The sequence below is a fragment of the Amia ocellicauda genome, chromosome 7 (genome assembly GCF_036373705.1).
Source record: "Amia ocellicauda isolate fAmiCal2 chromosome 7, fAmiCal2.hap1, whole genome shotgun sequence".
Taxonomy (NCBI): domain Eukaryota; kingdom Metazoa; phylum Chordata; class Actinopteri; order Amiiformes; family Amiidae; genus Amia; species Amia ocellicauda.
This window is the reverse complement of record NC_089856.1, coordinates 42,467,040-42,487,163: the sequence shown is the minus strand read 5'-3', so window position 1 is coordinate 42,487,163 and position 20,124 is coordinate 42,467,040. Positions and strand designations below refer to the sequence as shown.

The following is a 20,124-nucleotide window of genomic DNA, read 5'->3' as shown; positions in this document are numbered from 1 at the left end:
ACCGTGTAGTGGACACCCGTGGAAATGGGCCCGGGTGTTATTGACACATTCAATAGTGACTGAATAGTTCATCACCAAATCCTGTTGTGGATTTATACATAATTTGAATGCACATTGTTTTTGATGCACCACTACACAGTATCATTTGTATTTATTAAATAATGCAATAATTCAACAAACCATCCATGTGTGCTAAGATTTTGTCTTAATTGAGCTATTTGTTATTATCTCTTTCTGTGAAAGAAAGTACTGCCATGTCATTTGAGGTACTATTTGCTAAATCAAAGAGAAGTGGTGTTGAAACTAGATTAATTATTTAATTAGCCCCTTAATTGGTTTAATTTAGGGCATAACGTCCACGCACTGATTGGCTTGCTTTTGCATCAACTGCATCTAAAGAAAAGTGTCTGCCAATAAATAAATAATGATACAGAACAAAGTATCCAGCTGCAGTGCAAGTCCTGTCTAAGGGTTTGTGCACTTCTAAGGAATGGCCAATCATTAATCTGTGGATAATGCGAGGTCAGGAATAATCACTGAGGACTATCTGCATGCACCGGCCGTGTTGATGTAGGATTTAATCTGTTTTTTTTAATGGGTAACTGTCTCACCCACTGTCTGTGTACAGAGGCGTGTATGCATGCCACATTTAACAGTATATTGACCTATTATATATATATGATCCTCAAACACACACATATAAAACGCACACTCCTCAAATATGCCCAAACTGCCCAAAAACCGATACACATATATATATTGTCATAAGGCTCTTTTACGCTAATCTTCACATATCAAATATGATAACTGATGAGACCAGACTTTGTTTGCACAGCTGTGACACGCAGATGTCCGCAGCTCTGCGCGGGTCTGCGCGGCTCCACCAATGGGATCGCTGGGAATCTGCAGCTCTGCGCAGAACTGCCGACATCTGCGCCACACGAACGCGAACTAGGTCATCTGGTGATGTAATCAAGGTGCGTAACCTTTTCAATACAAACCCATAGACACGATCAAGACTGTAATTAAAACAAAAAAAAGTCGACAGTATTGAAAATGAAATGTCAAAAAAGAGAGAGAGAGGAAAGAGGATGAAAAAAGGTAACAGATTGACCTGGTAGCGTTGAACTCGTTTAGGTAATCATATTTAAAATAATGTGTTACAGTAACTCTATTTTATATGCCATTACTAATGTCGTAAATGTTACATTATTTTATTAGGTCGAATGACGTCTCAGATTTGTATTGTTAATGATCTATGTGATAATACTTTACATTGCCTATATTTCGTTTTCGGACACACTCAAGTTAAAAAAAACGATCACAAATAATAATAATAATAATAATAATAATAATAATAATAATAATAATAATAATAACCGCTCAAGTGAATAAGCACGATTATGCAAACAAAATGACAATCACCGGATACACTATTTTGTACATTGTAAAATGTGACAGTGTATAATCATATAGGCCTAATAACGATTTAGGATCTTATAATTGGGACTTAAGTCTCATCATAATTATTTACTAGCTCATACTTATGACTTAGTAGGCCTATTTAATTACTATTGACTATTTCATAAAAAAGACTAGTATCTTAGTTTGACATACTATACTAAACAATGCTAGGGTTGAGACAAAATCCTAATTAAACGATGTTGGTAATTATGAAATCAAGTCCTTATTGTAAGGCATGGCAAGAAATAAGTTAACCATATAGTGGCCTTTATACATTCAATATTTCAACTAACAGTGGTTTTGTTGATATTGATTTATTAGAGTGTAATACAGATTCGTTGTTATGTCTGATTGTCTTATAGTCTCACAGCACTGTAAGGACTAGAAAGAAAAACGATAAAACAACCAAAAGCCGAATTTGATTATTTTCGTATTCAGGAAAAGAAAGACAACAGGATTCTCAATTTTTTATGCATTTCATGAAAACAAACACAAACAAACAAAAACAAAATTAATAATAAAAAAGAGAACAATTGGATAAAAACGTACAATGTATGTTTAAGGTAAATGTAATAAAACAGACAGAACAAATAATGAACCAATTAGTATAAAATCATAAAGAAATAAATCTTTATTTTATTGGCTATGGTTGCTACAGGTGTACATTCAAACATATGATCCAAGGACATCATTTAAGCCTCTTGTGTCCTGGAAATGAGGACAATTATTAGGTGTAGCAATTTAGCACCTATTGTACCTTTTCTCTGCAATCATGTCACTTAGGCTCAAATTGCTTTCCTTGCTATGCTTTGCCTTTGACTGGAGAAGAATAGAGCGAGCTCCAGTTGCATTCTTAAGCCATGCCACCACCGGATGGGTGACAATAAGCTCATCTCTGCCCCAGCTTTCAATCCCCAAGAGCAGAAAGCTCTCTGACATCGCGGGACATTTGATACCAATTTGGGAGAAGGTGGAATGTAACCAAGTTCCCTATGAAAGCTTGTGTTCAGACTGGGTCAGAGTTTATTTTTCCACTGCAGATTGCTTCTTTTCCCAGCCACCTGACTTTCCAAAATGCTCTAGACCATTCTAAGAGGGAGAAACAAATCACTTTCCCTATTAAGTATAAAAAGTGAAAGATGACCGGGTTGGTTGGTCGTAATGATGTATACTGGCCTGTACTGTAGGTCTGATTTGGGTTGCATTACTCTACTATTGGGTCACACACTTATCAAAACTGCATGTGTTCTGAAACTGTGCATTTCTCTCAAATGGGCATGAACTATATCAAAATGGAGAATGCTGGGTGAATCTTTATTAAACTGGCATTGGTTAAGCATGACCAGAATGTAGACATCTTGATTCAGTGTCTTTAAACTTCATCAAATTGCAATGTTCCACTGAGCAAAAAACAGATAATAGGGGACCTGAGTAAAAACAGAAATAAAATTAATATACTGTACTGAACCCTTGTTCATATCCTACTCCCATCCTCCTACTAGTGACAATAACCAACATATACTTTATAATAAAAAGAAAACTGACTAGCCGAGTGGCGTTGGATGCCCTTTATAAGTTTCACCACCTCTGTGACTGTTTTACTCCGGCAGTTGAAGACACGTGTGCATAAAGCTGGCCAACTTTCATTTATTTTCCCAGAACTCAGTTATTCAATAATCGGCCCCAAAAGGATCACTTTTCCAACAGGGAGGGAAGTTAGGAACAGTTATCTTGAAATCAATTCTGGTATATCAAGATCTTAAACAAAAGGCAGGGATTTGTAAGTGTAAAGACTATTATGATTATTTTTTTCTCCAGCCTGAGATATGAAATGCTAGTCAGGTCATCTCACTTCTTTCAATTGCAGAAAGCAGGAGCCCTACTTTTTGAGCTGGGGCTACAATGAGGTGTTTTTTTTTTAACTGAAGCCTTATGTGTGAGAGTGTGTATGTCTGTGTGATGTTTTGAAGACTACTAGGATATCACTACTGGCAGTGAGTGAAATTGCAGACCTCAGTTTTTTGGGCGAGGCTTATAAATTGATAATTCCTAAGTCTCGGGCGATCATTTTGGAGCGATCTTGTCATCCAGACAAATGGCTTGCCACTCTACTGGATTGGTAAGACATCTTTTGCTTTAATTAGGCATTCTTCTTTCATTGCAGTGCAAAAACAAAAACGCTTTGGTTCATCTGGGATCCTCTCAGGGTGCAAAAGACAGTGGATGGAGAGTTACTGATTAAGATTGTGCTGTTTCAGTGCTTATTATAAAACTGACTAGTGCCATCAAAAAGAGAATAGAGTGCCTAACTTTATACTATTAAGAAGACAGACCTAGAGATCTCAAACGAATTGGATTATTGCCCTTATATTTTTTAAGTCTCCCTGGACAAAGGCGTCTGCTAAGAAATAATAATAATTATTTGTGGTTAATAATTTATAGTGTTGAGAATGCAAACTATTTTTCATTCACATCCGCTGTGCAAACTTGTGGTCCGGTCGTTGTATTCTCAACATCAGCAAAGCAGGAAAAAACTAAAATATTGGAGTGTCGTCATTTAGTGCCATTGGATAGCAAAAAGTGTATGGAAGGATAATGCCTTGAAATGTGATTGGTGGTTTCGAGATGTGGATGATTCTGTTTTTGCTGTAAAATGGTTTGAATACAACCTGCAGCATTGTAGCGAATGAGTGACTACTAAAGAGGGGGAAGATGAAAGGGGGTTTCATTAGGTATATGTGTGTCATGTATACAGGGTACCAAAGTGAATGTATCGGAATCGCTGTAAAAATGACTTCATAAATAGGAGAGATGAGCCGAACGGTTAGAAAAACTTGGCATCATCCCACGCACTGTATTGTTTCTTGAATGGACATTACTGACCCAGAATACTTGGGGATATTTTATAATCAACCGCATTCATTGCTCAAATAGATCATTCCTAATTACTGAGAATGACCTGGTTATACTAGTTTGTATTTGTATAGATTAACTTATAGTGCTTTTGTAAATGGACATAAAAATGATCGTGCATATTTTAATTCTGATTGGTCTTTAATTCTGCTTGCTATTTTAGGAATTTATTTTCTATTTTTCATGTTGTTGCCACTTTATTGAATGGTGGAGATTACAAAATGTTAAAACGTATTTCCTGTACCAACTGTAAAGATTAATTGTAAAAGTTTGTTTTTCTGTTTTCAAGCTTTGATGTATGATGTGACTTACATGGTTACACTGAATGACTACAAAGAATGTGCCAAAATAATACCATTTACATAGAAACACATTAATGTAGTTATTGCAGTATGGGCACATTTTTCTACCCCAGCAACTTTTTCTGGAGTTTATTCTCGTTACGACACTGTATATATGAAATTCAGAAGGGGAAAAAAAGAACATTTTAAATATGTACAGATTTTAAGCAGGAGTGGTTGTCAGTTATTCCTATAAATAGAATATTTCATTTCAACAATTCTTCTCAAGAGACTCTCCTGAGACATAGTAAACCATTCAGAACCCAGTGTTAACAATTTGTAGTTCACGGTGCAAGAAAGAAAGGAAGAAACAGAAGGAAATGCAAAGCCCACCTCGCTTCTGTACCCACCTGTGTGTGTAGCTAAAATTAAAACAACCAAAGTCTAAATCATTGATTTCTGTAATTGCAGACAATGAAGAGCCAATGCTTCATGCTGTGCGTGCCGCTCCTGTTGTCTCTGTGCGGAGCCCACGCCTCGCCCGTTACGGTGGAGGAAGACATTGAAGAGTATACAACCCTGCCTCTGACAACCCCACCAAATGACCAAACACTGTACCCCCCAGGGGACCATCATGCCAGTGCCACTCCTGCCGGGCCAATTTACCCACCAGGAGACCATCATCCCAATCCCACTCCTGCCTGGCCAATTTACCCACCAGGGGACAACTACCCCTTGAAGGAAACGAATTCAACCGAACCAGGTCGACGATCCTTTGAGCCTGGTTTGGAACCCGATATGTCCGAATGTTACGATCTGTTGGGATCAGCCAACCCTTCGCCCACTGGCAACTTCCCCTGGCACTGCCTGTGCATGAACTGCGAGGGCGCAGTTGGGCCCAAGGGAGACAGAGGAGAGAGGGGCCTAACAGGTACTGTTACAGTTTCTATAATAATATATACAAATATGCTGTTTATTTATCAGAGATGGGTTGCTTCAGGCTTTGAGGGTCACAGTGTCCTCTGGTTTTGTTCTACCCCACATCTGAATGCCTTAATTGAACTAATTATTTGAACATTAAGTGAAATCACCCTTCATTTCCAGGTATGAAGCCAATTGAAAGGAGTTGTCTGTCCCTGCTGTAAGTGCTTACGAAAAAAAAGTGAAAAGTGTGATTGAATTCTGTGTCCACAGGCCGCCCAGGCAGCACAGGCCCAAGGGGGTTCATGGGATTTCGAGGTCAGCCAGGATTCGTTGGCCGGCAGGGGCTGAAAGGTCAGTGACTGAGCCTCGCAACTGCGCATATTGAGTTTGATGCTTTTTCCAGCAAACTAGGGTAAAATGACCCTTGAATTGAAATGAACATGCATTATATTAGCACACGAGTTTCCCACCTAATTTGCACAGATCATCCCCCCTCCATTAAGCTAAGCTGATCACTATTCCTGCTTCCAACCAGACTGAACAAACAGCTTCCTAAAAGACAATTATGCCAACTGGCAGTACAACAGCAGTAGCAATTTACTACAAGTATACTCATTCATTTTTCACATGTAATTCTCAGTTTAGGGGCAAAGTTAAAATCCTCTCCCATTTCCTGGAATTATGGGGCAGATGTCAACCTTAGGAACAACACACTGTGCTCCTGTAAACATCAGCCATGTTACACATCTGTCCCAGAAGCAGGGTTTTTCCTAGCGTAGTCGCGTTTGCTGAATTACACGTGGAAGAGGTTATTAAAGAGAGAAATCTGTTGATATGAATTTATGTCCCAAAGGAGTGAAGGCAATGTAGTCATAGTAGAGGAAGACTGAACAGATTAAGATGAATAGCATGTATTTGCCCCTGTATTCCGTAACCTCTCGTCTCTCTAACAGGGCAGAAAGGGGAGGATGGACTGAAGGGAGATCAGGGAGAGAGGGGTTTCCTTGGGGCAAAGGGAGTTCAGGGGCTGAAGGGTAAGTGAAATCCTCTCCCTCACCCAGCACAATACTGTTCCTATTCACATTCTGTTTACATTCATGCAGTTCCCTTATCATACAAAGCTCTTCTTTTATCACGTCTTATCTACCACATCTTATGAACATGCAATAAGCCATTTCCCCTGAGAAATTAGTCTCTCACTGCCCTGTCTCTGTGCTTCCAGGTGACAAGGGGGACCAGGGTTTGGATGGGATGCCAGGGCAGCCGGGTCCCCAGGGCAATGATGGTCAGTGCCCTGCGGTGTGTGAGAGTGCGCCAGGACCCCCGGGTCAGACTGGGCTGCCGGGGCCTGTGGGTCTGAGGGGGGTGCCTGGGGCAGACGGGGTGCCTGGGCTGCATGGGGAGAAGGGGGACACAGGTGCAGTGGGACCCCCTGGACCGTTGGGCCCGCAGGGGCCTAAAGGGGATCAGGGGGAGGAGGGCGTGTGCAACTGTCATGATGGAGAGAAGGGGGCACAAGGAATGCCAGGGCCACAGGGTCCCAAGGGGGATGAGGGAATACCTGGTACTAATGGGATGGCAGGGGAGCCTGGGGCCAAGGGGGATAAAGGAGAAGAGGGGTTGATAGGAGTGCCAGGGCCCTGCTCCCCAACCATCCAGTCTGCCTTCTCGGCCAGCCTTAAGTCCTTGAACCCGGTGCCTAACCTTCCAGTGCCCTTCAGTGACATCTTGTACAACCTGCAAGGCAATTTCAACCCTTTTGACGGCACCTACACAGCACCAGCCAATGGCACATATGTTTTTAGCTACCAGCTGGTTGCCTTCGCCAAGTTGCTCAAAGTTGGGCTTTTCCTGAACTTTAGACCAGTGGTGAAGACCATAGAGCCCACTGATTTCAGCACGACCTCCCAGTTGGTAGTCCTCCACCTGAGTGCTGGCGACCGCGTCTGGATACAGGTGAAGGACGTCAACAGTAACGGCATGTATGCCAGCAACGAGTGCAGCAGCACCTTCAGTGGCTACCTGCTGTACCCCGACTCCTGCGACCAGTCCGTGTCTCGCGACTTCGTGGCCCCAGTAGAGGGCACGTACAGTTGGGGCGACGAGGAAGAACAGCCCCCCACGAGCCCCACAGAGTCCACGGAATCCACGGAATCCACGGAATCCACGGAATCCACAGAACCCCCGGGCTCCATGGAATCCACAGAATCCCCGGGCTCCATGGAATCCACTGAATTCACGACCGCAATGCCATAACGCAACTAGCATCCTCCCCTCACCAACCACCGCCTCTTCTCCTTGCTCTCCTTCTTCCCCAAGGAGAACAAAGTGTCACCTTCCTACTGAAACAGCACCTCCCCTTCCCAAACTCTCATCTATTCCTGCCTGTTTCCAATCAAACGCGTGTCCTTCATAGCCATGTAACTTGTCTTAGGAGCTTTCTAGATGACAATTCAGTGTTTTTAACTCCAGGGGAATTCTGTCCCTGACTGTGGGTATCAGAGTTTGTGTGGGGGGGTGGGCGGGTGGGGGACATCCTGTTTTTGTAAAGCTGGCACCTTTTTGGAAGCTGGGTAGCTTCAGTAGGTTTTGACCATCCCGCTTTGGTCAGACACTATTTTTTGATTGGTTTCGTTTCATCTTAATTTAAATGAAGTCTTTGACAATTTAAACAAAGCAAAAACATAATGCTCAGTGAGAAATTAGACTGCCTGACAATCGTAGCCTGCTGATGTGAATGGCTTTCTCGTGGGCTGTCCAGAGGAGAATGTCTGTGTGTTTTTGGGGGAGGGGAGGCTGGCGAAGGCTCATGTGCACCTTTTGCTTTTCATCCTTTGGAAAAATTAAATGCAATTTAAAGAAAATGCGTAAAGGCTGCAGAAGTTTGCTTCGCTTGTAGATTTTGTTATTTCTATCATTTTATTTGGGGTGGGGTGGGGGGGTCTTCCCTGACAGGTTTTCTCACTGGCATCTATGGAATTTATCGCCCCCCAAAAAATCAACGACACAAACCCTGTTAGAATGATGTAAGTTTCGAAATGAGAAGAGATGTTTTCTAATTGCATCAGTAAAACCCATTAAATCAGTTCATCTTTCGCTTAGAGGAGCCAGGGGTTTTAGCGGTATGTATGAGAAAACTGGCAGCATTTTCCCATTATAAGTCTCATATAGATGGGTCATGTGGGCCAAAAGAGGCCATAGCTGGGTGCAAAATGTTTTGACAATATAATTTTAGTTCAAATGAGTGCACAACCACTAGGAGCCCTGCTTGACTCCCTTACAGAACTTACTTTCATAGTTTCGGGCTACTGTAGTGGGCGTATTTGAAGATGTCCTATCAGTGATTGTACTACTTTGTGAATTATGGTTTTATTTTATTGTAGATTTCATTATAATTTAATTTGTTGTCATTGTCATTTGATTTTACTCTGTGTTATTTTATCCTTTCTACCAAGAAATAATAAAATAAAAAATGTTCAAGGAAACTGCTGCCAACACCAGCAATGGCAAATTCTATTCCTAACGCTACGTGACGTTTCAGAAAAGGGTACGGCAACGGCCTCTCCTTATTGGCCGAGACAGGAAGTCTACAAGGGACTGAATGGGGATCACACTGGCGCAGCAGGAGACTGCGTTAAAAGAGGAACTCGAAAACATGCATTACTAGGTTGTGAGGCTTGGTTAGGTATGAAACAAATGGTCTGTCTCTGAACCCAAAATACTGCATTCAGCTCTAATGCCCTGTTTTCACTGGCGCGTCCAGCCCCGGATGCTTAAACGAGTGTTTTCACTGGCTTAAGCGTCTGGACGCGTCCAGGTTTTGTGGGCGGTTAACTATCTGCTGCCAGACATGGCTGTAACCGTCCGTCACCCACTGAGGAAACACATCTCTTTCAGAAGCGAGATGTGAGCTGGACTTGCAGACAGACAGGGAAGAGATCAGCTACATTATGTCGGAAGATTTAATCTCAAGTGCCGTGTGGGATCACAAAGAATTTACAGGTTTATTAGCAGCATGGAGTGAAATCCATATACAGAAACAATGACTACTTACAGTTAATATCCGAGTGTATTAAAAACTTGGACCGGTGCAGTGCCATGACTAGTTAAAAATAAACTGAAGGATAATAATCGGATCGTAGCAGATATTATTAATATTTTATGAACAACTGGACGGTGATTCAGGCTGTCGTTTTGTGAATGGTGTGTAGTCTGTTGGATTACAGCCCTGCAGAGACAATCAGTGTGAAGGCAAACACGATTCAGTTAACGTGTGCCCATTTACAAGTTAAATTAACAAATAAATAAATACAGCAGATCTGGGTTTCCCTCTTAAACATTAAGGACTGGTTTAATAAATGCATCCATAAGCCCATAAACGCCATGACTGAAACGTCCACACTTCAGTTAAATTAACCTGTTATATTGTAGCTGCTGTTACTGGATGATTAATCGTGAAATGTGTATTTTGTATCAACTGTAACTTGCCCTGGTTAAGGACGTCTGATAAGTAAATTAGAAATAATGCAGTTACAAATCTGTAGTAAAGTAATAAGTTAAGGGAGTCAAGTTGTGCCGTTTAAAATGCATATCTACTAGCACATATCTTGATGATGATTACAATAATAATAATAATAAATAGCAAATATTTATTTTATTGTTACACATGGAAACGTTTTCTTACAGTAATGTAATGCTTGTCTGAATATAATGTTGTCTATACACGTTTAGCTCTTTTTAATATCTCTTAACAGAAAAGTGTTTTTATTACGCTGTCTCCAATCATGTAAAGCATAAAGAATAAAATAGACACAAAAGTCCTTTCCATATCAGGCTCTATCGCTCGCAGTGTTGTTGTTTTCAAAACCAAACCCACAATCGTTCTGCTCCTCATGCAGGAGCAACATGGGATGGACTTCTGACAATGGCTTGGTTTTACAAAAAGCTCTGGGACGCGTCCACCACGGCACAGATTCTGAAGCCAGTGGAACCGAGGCATAATATTGCACAGATATTCAATCCCAATTTCTTCAGAAGCCAAGATAAGATGCACTGAGAGTGTGCTGCAGAAAGCGCCTCTGAATCGCCTTACTGTTGCACTTGATTTGCAGTGAGTGTAACAAGAAAAAACTGAAATATATACAAGTGAGAGGGTAGATAAGACAGCTTTATTTTCATGATGTCATTCTCCCACAGCCTCTGTAGAAAGCCAATAGTGACCAACAGCCCCTACAGCTTACTACTGGAACAACATCTGCATGACCAATGAAACTAAAGCGTGACACAACTGCACTGTAAAGGATCATGGGATTTCTGTTCCTTACCCTGAGCGGTGAGATTGTCTTTTTTCACTTTACTGTTACACCTTTATCACGCAGATATCAAAACCTAATAACATAACCATGACTGTGCATTCAACAGATTTACATTATTGACAATAGCCAGTCCACCTCTTTCCATTACTGATGTCATAGCCTACGTAGCTTCCTAAACTCTTCCTAAAGATGGCTGGCAGATGCTCCGTGCCAGTCCTGAGAAGGGTAATACTGGCCGATGCCCTCCTGCAGACCTCTGCCCGGGCACCCCTCACCCCTCAGTGGCTGACAGGTTGGCATCTTCTTCATCTTCCACCATCCCCTTCAGGTAGGAGCGTTTGAACTCTTCGAAGACCATCTCGTCCTCTTGTTCACTGGCAGGAGACAGCGTTCAGTTAAGGATTGATTAGATCACACGATAGACATGGGTAATATGATTACCCGTTCAGCAGACATTTGGCCATATGCAGAGAGCTTCATGTCTCGAAGCAGATGACAACTAGTGTCTAAGTGGTTCACAAACAACTGATTAGATGGGAGTTGCAATCTGCCTCTACTGCTTTGCTGGAGGAGAATGAGAACATATAGACTAAAAACTGACTGCGGTATTTCTGTGAAGGGGAATTTTTCACCACCTAATCCACAGTGCCCTGATGGTCTCTGTGAGATGACTAAACATTCATTCTCTGCCGAAGGATGCTAAGGAATGAACACGCCACGAGGATGCAGGATTAAGAGAAAGGTCCTGTCTTCAGCTGACTGCACAGAAATGCTCAGTGACCGCCTCACTGCTTTGGCTGCACTGGCCCTTGTGCAGAGCTTCGGGCGTGGTTTCGTACAACACCGGCAGACTGAAGACACACAACGCAGACAGGACACCTTGTTGTTTGTTGCTGACAAGGGGTTTTCCCGGGTCTAGTCTGTGAGCCCCGCTAATAGCACACACTTTTTACAAGATCTTAGATTTTCTTTTTGGGGAGGGGGCTTTTGACTGTAGACTGGGTGGACGGCAGGGAATACTTATCCTATAGCATATAGCAGATAGCATATGCACTCAGAAGTCTTATGCAAGGTGCAGAGTACAAAAAAGGATGTAGCAGAATAGATAACTTGCAGACATACTAATATGCTACACAAATATATTTATTCGACCCAAATACTATCTTTCAAATGGATATGTTACTACAAAAAGTAATTAGAGCAAAGAAAAAACACAAGGAGTCCTTACCTTTCTTTCACTGTTTGTCAGACACAAAAAATAACAGAATGTGAAAAGGAGAGAGAGAGAGAGATCAATTATTTTCATGATTCATGAGTCTTAGTAACTGCCCTCTATTCCATCACACACAATCCCTCCAGTTTTTTAAATTACGCTCAAGCCATTTGTATTTGTAATGTAATTTGTACCCAGAGTTTCTCATCGGACCATAAAACCTGCAAACTGCTTCATAGCACCAACAACAACAACTGGGACACATTTTACATTTCCTCAGGGTTTTGAACAATGGGACATCTATTAGATTTAGAACTCGCCACATTTTCTAAAGGAAAGCTGGTTGTTTGAATTGAAAGTCAGCCTACCGATATCTGGTTTGGGGTGCATCAGTTGAAAGGGAACTTCCACTCCAATCTCACTGAAAGAAAGCAGATTTTGGTGTAATGTTTCAGTTCCTTGTAGATACTAAAAACTTGATTCACTCACCTAGTCCTTAAAAGTCAAATAATACACCTAATCATTCAAAAATGGGTATTCTAATGTTTTCTTATATTTTACCTTGGATTAGCACTAGCATTGGACTTCCCTAAATGGGTAGATACACTTGTGCTAATCTGGGTGTATGCAAAACAGCTGTTCATCTTTAAAATTAACTTTCTATCTTTCCCTCCATCTCCATGAACACTGACATAACCAGTAAAGGCTTCTCACCTGGCACCAAAGTCCCCGACGATCCTACAGAGAAAGAGAGAAAACAAGGGTTGACTCCATAGAGAGACAATAAGAACATTCCTTTATCAATAAAGAATACCATTAAGTGAAATGCTGTACAAAGGCAATCTACTAAACACACAAATATAGTGAACGCTCCCCACATACACATGCATATCTGAAACACACAGAGAGAGCCATTCGCATAGGCTTAACAAATGTGTCACCCTTGTACCGATTCCTCTACAGCAGTGTTTCTCAACCCTGGTCCTGGGGACCCCTACCCTGCGGGTTTTTGTTCCAACCGAGCTGTCAATTAAGTAATTTAACCCTTAATTGAAGTAATAATTTGCTTACATTTGACTTTTAAATTGTGTAATGGTAGAAATAAGATAAGTTCCTTATATAATTTTAAACTAAACTTAAAACTCCTGTTGCTTAAAATAACTAAAAGGTGCTCATTCAGGAAATTACTAGTTCAATTAGGGTTCAATTAAGTAATTGAGTACTCAGTTGGAACAAAAACCAGCAGGGTAGGGGCTCCTCCAGGACCAGGGTTGAGAAACACTGCTCTATAGACATTCGAGGGACTGTTGTCGATATTGACAGTGCAAGGGTTTGTCCTGTCAGTCCGCAGAGCAGCTGAGTCGTGTGCACTCACCCTCCAGCCTGCATCTTCACCACAACCCTGTAGGCCACCAGGATCCCCAGGATCTCCTTCAGGACCCCCTCCCGCACTCTGCAGTGGAGAAAAAGCCCCCCGTGAGCCCATACAGGAAGGACCACCCTCATTAAAGTGCTCCTGTTTAAGTCCATGGTTGCTATATGCACTCTGCTCTGAAGACCATGTGTGTCAGGGTGTACACTAGATAGAAAAGGGTTCAACGCTATATGGGCCATGGTGATGCCGGGGTTGAGAGTGTGCAGTGCAGTGGGGCTGCCGGGGGCTGCTGCATACTCACATGCTGGAGGAGGCCAGGTTGGTGTCTTCATGCTTCAGTTTTCCATCGAGGACCAGGCCCCGCCTCTCCCTGTTGTTGGCCAGTAGTGGCAAAACAGTGAAGACCTTCTTGAGACTGGTTCCAGGAGGGACATGGTCACTGGTAGGGCAGAGGGCCACGTTAATAATGGAACACAGTTAAGGATCTGGACAACAGAAATCTTTAACGTGAATGTATTTATTGCACACTGCAGAATTACTGAACCTCTGCAAGGCCCGCTGAGAAGCATCTCAGCTCCCTGAAGGTAATGTACGTGACAGTGAGAGAAAGGCAATTCTGTTACCAAAGTGGAGACAAATGGGCTTTGTTTATTATTGATCATTAAAATCAGAGACCAAATCACAATCTACATCTGCTACAACAGTGGTCCAGCCCTGGTCAAGTTATCTTATAGCTACAGATCCACCCTTTGCATTGAAAGTCCTCAGAAAGTAATTTGACCCTTCTCTGGGTAGGCAAAACTACTGACAATAGGATGCTTACATGCCTGATTCTACTAATGAATTCATGCCAATGAGACACTTCATCACAATATTGGATTGGGCATTAGCAGTCAGGGTTGACGCCTTATCAATATATATATTGAAAACTGACTTCAGTGAGCAATCCACTGGGCTAGTCTGTTAAGAAGGAGCCTGTTGGTGTGTTAGTGTGGTTGGAGGGTATGTTAAGTGTACTCACTCGATCTCCTCTGTGGCCACGGACTTGACGTACTTGTCGTTAGAGTAGAGCACCACATTTGCAATCTGCTCCACTGAGGAAACACAACACAACACACATCAAGAGGAGAGTCAGAACAAACACCCTGCCAGGACCACTGCAGCCCACACCTACACAAAAAACCCTCAGAGTAAATTACAACACAGTTATTGTGTCCATGTTGTTCCATTGGACAATCTTCTAACCTCTTGGACTGAACACAATCCTTTGCATCCACCTCCACCAGTCTTATGTCCCTACAGAGAGTGTCAGCTTCTCCCTATATCTTTCATACCTGGATTTCCGATGGGAGTGCCAAAGGAGTTATAAAAAAAGAGACCATGTTGGCCTGAGACAGGGACAAGGGGTCAGTCAAGCAGCCAGGCTCTGCTCACCTGACACCACGATGCTCTTCACAGTTTTGTTGGAGCGGTTGTTGATGTTGACATGGACATTGATGGGCTCCCCATGGTAGTATGTCTGCAGAAAAGGGAATATTATATTCTTAATTTAAATCTTTACAAATTAAAAGCTTTAAATAGGCTGTTTTTATTTATTGATACACTACAGTATGTACAGTTGCAGTCAAAGGCAGTCAAAGACTTAATCTGAAACAAGTTAATCAGTGGAGGGACAGACTCAACAGTATTCACAATCCCCCTCTTAATTCAAACATTAACCAATAACCATTTACAAACTTTAACCGCCTTAAACTGTCATGGCCTCTTTGCCAACATGTAACCACAAACATGGGTTGCTCACCTCCTTTTCCAGACTGACTTCCACATGCAGGGGCTTGTCTGACATGAGGAACTCACGGGTGGTCTCAGCCTTGGGTGGGGGGCCGCTCTGCTCGGGGGCGTACTGCACTTTGCGGATTGTCAGCCGAACCGAGCTCCTGCCGAATTTCCAACCAATTAATACAAACCCAACACCTGCTCAAGATGCATCTGTTTAGATTACCCCTGCAGACCATTTATATTTGCTATTATACTTTCATTTTATGCACTATAATCTGTAGGTGAATTTGTATAGGGTTGCTGTTTCCCCTGTAAGATTGTACATGTAGAACACTGAACATTTGTGTTGGCTAGACCATGTAAATTGCCTTAAAAAAGGTATCTTCTAAGTAACGCAATAATACTACAAATTATACCACTACTACTAATATTAATTATAAGTCCAGAACATAGGACAAGTATTAAAGAACAGTGTTACATAACGTATTCTATATCACAGGTTGAACACTAGACAGGTGTACAAGTGCAGCCTGTGTTGTGTGCCATTTTACCGTCTGTGGATCTTATCATCCTGGTTTTCTGCACAGAAGGCCTTTACCTCAAAGTCTACAGCGCAGTACTATAGAGAGAGATGAGAACAGGACACAGAGCATTTGACACAATACACTGGGCACTGTTAGGGATAGGAAGGGAGAGAATAACGTTGTGTGTGTGGGGGGGGGCGTGGGGGAGATAGAAAAATCAAAGCAAGGGAAGACAGGAGAGGAGAGCAGAGAGATTTGGTATAATGTTCCTGTCTCAATACTGTAATTTTAAGACTGTAAGCGTGAGTAAATTTCCAGGTGTGAATGGACAAAGAACCAAAGTCAAGGGTAGGATGTCAGTGAAACAAACAAACAAAAACAAGACATTATATTCTGTCCGCAAACAGGATGATAAACCGACTGTCGCTAAACAAGCCAAGCCACTGCGGTTCTAAGAAGGACAGTCTAGTCTCGTTTCTGCTTACACTAACAAGTAGTCATTTGCATAGAACATTGCAGCAGAATAATAAAAGATGAAAGTGAGAGATCAGCAGCTAGAAAGAGACAATCAAGGAGTCAATTAACTTCAACCTCAAAATAGTTTAACTAGTTATATGTATTACACTATATTGTAATACTGGGTAACACTGTTGCACATACAGGGTGATAATTCCCACGTGTGCAAGCAGTAGATCAATATAAAACATTTAGCAAAGACTCGTGTGCTTATCTGAGTGAATCTGGGCCAATTGATAGAAAGCTCTGAGAAGATGACACGGGAGAGTGTGAGAGCTGTCCCTTACCTTCCCAATATCTGAAGGAGCAGGCTGGAGGCCGACAGAGCAGGGAAGATTGTCTGGGAACTGAAACAGACACACAAGCACTGTCAACACAGAACCTCAGCAAGTTTCAATATACACAACTCATTCGTACTGTAAAGGTAATAGTTCACCCTCCCCAGGCGACCCCCTCACCTCGAAGAAGAAGGGGTACGCATTGACCCCCAGTTTGCGAAGCAGTCGCTCCTGCATTTTGGTGTGCGTGTTCCTGTCCTGCAGGGGGGGGTACACCTGCCGAGTGGACAGGTAGATGTCTCGCCGGAAGGCCACGCCTAAGACGTCCATGTCATCTCTCCCATAGCGGAAAGTGCAGGACAGCATGATGTACACTAGGGATGACAGAGAGAGAGACAGAGAGCGTCCATCCTTGGAAGTCAGTCAATCACAGAGTTTTCCCACAATTCACCTTCGAGTGCCTGATCCACACAGCCCCAGCAGAGCAACAAACCTGCTGTGTCAAGAGACACTCAATACCAGGGGTGTCCTCTGTATTGCCCAGCAACAACTCCTTGTGGTCTTCACCAGCAATGCTCTTACCTTTTTTTCCTTTCAGCAACTCAGGATCAACCAGGACAACACCATCTAGTGCAAGGGAGAGAATATACAAATTACTACTGCACTGCAAGTATTTATTCCTGATTAAAATCTCATCCAGATATTCATCGAGAGACACCAATATATTCTATTCTGGTCTAAGATTTTTGACCCGACCATGGTGCTGGTGAACTTACCAACGGGGTCTACATATTCACAGTGGTCCACAAAATCTCTCTTGCCCATGTAGACGCCAACCTGGCAAACAGAAAACAGGACTTCAGTGATGCAGTAGGCCTTCAGACAAGCTGTGAGGATGGGGGATTAATTTAGGGTCTTAAAAGGACAGGTTAACATAAGATACTAGACTCAAACTTGACGCTCACGTTATCCTATATAACATGTGTGGGTTCCATAACCCATGTCCGTCCGCCTGTCCCTGAGGACAGAAGCACCAATGGCAGTTAATCTTAATTGGTGTCAAAACAAATGTCCCATCAAAGGGGAGTGTCTAGAGAGTAGCCATTTCCTCCTGTTTAGACAGGGCGTGTGCCAGACATATCATCACTCTGGGCAGGTGATTCCATTCTGTTCCAATCTCTTATCCAGTCAGACAAAGCCTAATCCTGTTTCACTTCACTTTTTGGCCAGCATCCAGAAGGAGGCCAGGCAGAGTTCACCCACACAGATGAGAGAGTGTCTGAACGAGCCGCTGCATCCATAAACTGAGGAGCGCAGGGGGAAAGATGAGTGGATGAGCACTGAACAGGGAGTCGTATCTATTTCCTTGAGGGAGATTTACACCTGTTTAGCTGATGTACAGGATTAACAGGAAAAGTCTGCACAGAGTGGGTGACATTGTACCATGTCACATCTAAAGAGAAACCACATGAAAGGTGTGCCTTATTGACCTAGTGTAGGACTTGCCCACATATGCTGGGCTTCTCCAAAACTTACCGACTTGTCGCGAGACAGCTTCTTGAAAATGACGTGCCGAGAGGAGCTCATGTTGACGGCTCTTCAGTGGATGTGCACACGGTAGGACGTCTCGTGATGAAGCAGGCGAAACACTGGCTAGAAGGTCAAGAGAAACAGCTGAATGGAAAGAAACTCCTTTCCCTGCTCTCACTAGAATATTTTAATGGTGGAACTGCCATCCTTCACGGTCAGCTAGGAAGGACCACTGCTGTGAAAAACAACTTGCTGTGTGGGCAATGGCAACTCCTGCCTTAGCTCACCTACGTCGCCCAAAGCACAAAAACTCTCACTTCTCACAAACCCCTTGGTGCCATGGTTCTGAGGACTAATAGAGTATTACCTAAGATAGACTACTATGATTAAAAGCTCTTTTGTTCTCATTTCTCCATTTTGGACTTGGTCCTTTTTCAGGTCTATTCCCTCCAGGATTGGCACCACTAATTCCCCTCTAATAACATGTCCTCTGGTTTTCCTACTCTCTCCCCTCCCATGTTTTAATCCTGCTGCCTGTGGACACCCCAAAGACAAAAACAGTGAGACAATGGGACGTACGGTGAGAGTGGATGGTCTGAAGCCCTCTGAAGAGACTGTATCCGTCAGGAGCTTCCAAAGAGGCAACGGGTTTCTGGTCTGCAGGGAGGAATCGCCCACAATTTGTACCCTGGGGTGTGAGGATCTCACACGTCATCAAGCCCTAGCAGGTGCCTAGAGCTGACCCCCTACATCCCCACCCCCACTCTTCCTCCCCCAACTGTACCTTCTCTACAGGGCTAATTCCCAGAGCCTTAGCGGCTTGGGATTGTTCCTTGTTGTCAGCACAGCTTCAGATTAACATGGTTAGACACCTTTCAATCGCATTCATGGGCCTCCTATAATAACTTCAGTAATCGCTAAGCCACTGAGCCCCCAGAGTGAATCATCCACACTAGGGCTGTGGGGCACCATCACACTCCTGACTCAAACTACTGTGGAGCCTATAGAAACCAACTCTGTAGGTTACAGACACGTGCCTTCCCTGAATCGTATTAAAATACCAACATGCCATTAATATACCTTGCCTGATTTAGATCAATGAAACGGGCAGCACTTTCATTTGGTAAGCGCCACAGACAAACATTGTGCTCTAGGTCAAGACCCAATTGTCCTCAGTTGACCCCGTCCCTCCCCTCCTGTTGCTTAAGCATGTGGTGTCTGGGTCAGATTTCCACACAATCCTTGCAACCAACAGCAATTAAGGCTGTTGACATCTTTGGCTCTTTAACAGTGACTGTGTATCACCCATGGGCTTCATCCACCATGCCCAATAAGCAGATAGAGAGCATAGGACAGCACAGACAATTGAAACCCTGCAACCCTATCTTATTTCTTTGCATTCAAGGTCAATGGCTGTGGAATCGAAAATAAAACCCTGTGAAAATTGCCCCCTAAAACTACATCAATCTCTGAGCAGCATGAAGGTCTGTACTCTGAGGACCCTTGGCCAATGTCACAACAAAGGAAAAGCAATAATCTGCAGTAAGGAGCTTTTCCAGAAATCCCCAAAATGTTCAATCCTCCCTGCTACACACAGACAGTCCGTTCTCTGGGACTTACCCATCTTGTCTAACTCTCTGTACAGACCAACCACAATCAATCAATCAATGTCAATTATATTTGAACCTTAATATTTTGATTTCCAGTGGCAGTGACATGAATGAAAGTTGTCTATTGAAAAGCTGGGAGGCTATGTAGATGTTTTTCTCCACAAGGAGGAGAAAAATAAGTTCAGTAACTGTGCTGGAGCTTAGTAAGAGTACTGTCACTGCACGGGTCACAAGGACTAAAGCTTGCACCATCTGTGCCTCAGAGTACGAAGCCTTCTGGATCTCAGGAAAAATGTGACGTCAGAACAAGTTTCATGGAGGCAACTTTTTGTGATGTCAGTATTCCTGATAGTTTGGTTTTATGGAAGTCATCTTCATTTTATATATATATATATATATATA

General features: G+C 42.8%; 2 protein-coding genes across 3 annotated transcripts; one reads left to right on the top strand and one right to left on the bottom strand.

The window, feature by feature from the left end:
• The first annotated feature begins 6,147 nt into the window (after nt 1–6,147).
• On the top strand, nt 6,148–8,086 carry LOC136753962 (otolin-1-A). Its single transcript, XM_066710341.1, has 3 exons — nt 6,148–6,160; nt 6,536–6,616; nt 6,805–8,086. Exons 1-3 carry the CDS (start codon nt 6,148–6,150, stop codon nt 7,836–7,838), a joined length of 1,128 nt encoding a protein of 375 aa, XP_066566438.1. The 3' UTR covers nt 7,839–8,086.
• A 2,645-nt stretch (nt 8,087–10,731) lies between these two features.
• Nucleotides 10,732–18,787, bottom strand: saga (S-antigen; retina and pineal gland (arrestin) a). 2 transcript variants are annotated; one of them, XM_066709735.1, is made up of 15 exons: nt 18,119–18,234; nt 17,359–17,419; nt 17,165–17,209; nt 16,763–16,956; nt 16,592–16,651; nt 15,816–15,883; nt 15,287–15,422; nt 14,920–15,004; nt 14,507–14,579; nt 13,787–13,924; nt 13,486–13,563; nt 12,825–12,848; nt 12,479–12,531; nt 11,455–11,461; nt 10,732–11,271 (listed from the first exon to the last, which is right to left on the bottom strand). In XM_066709735.1, exons 1-15 carry the CDS (start codon nt 18,167–18,169, stop codon nt 11,169–11,171), a joined length of 1,176 nt encoding a protein of 391 aa, XP_066565832.1. In that variant the 5' UTR covers nt 18,170–18,234; the 3' UTR covers nt 10,732–11,168. The 2 variants fall into 2 exon arrangements, with proteins under 2 accessions (XP_066565832.1, XP_066565831.1); XM_066709734.1 differs by adding an exon at nt 18,692–18,787 and having other exon boundaries at nt 11,254–12,135; nt 18,119–18,235.
• Nucleotides 18,788–20,124: the final 1,337 nt, after the last annotated feature.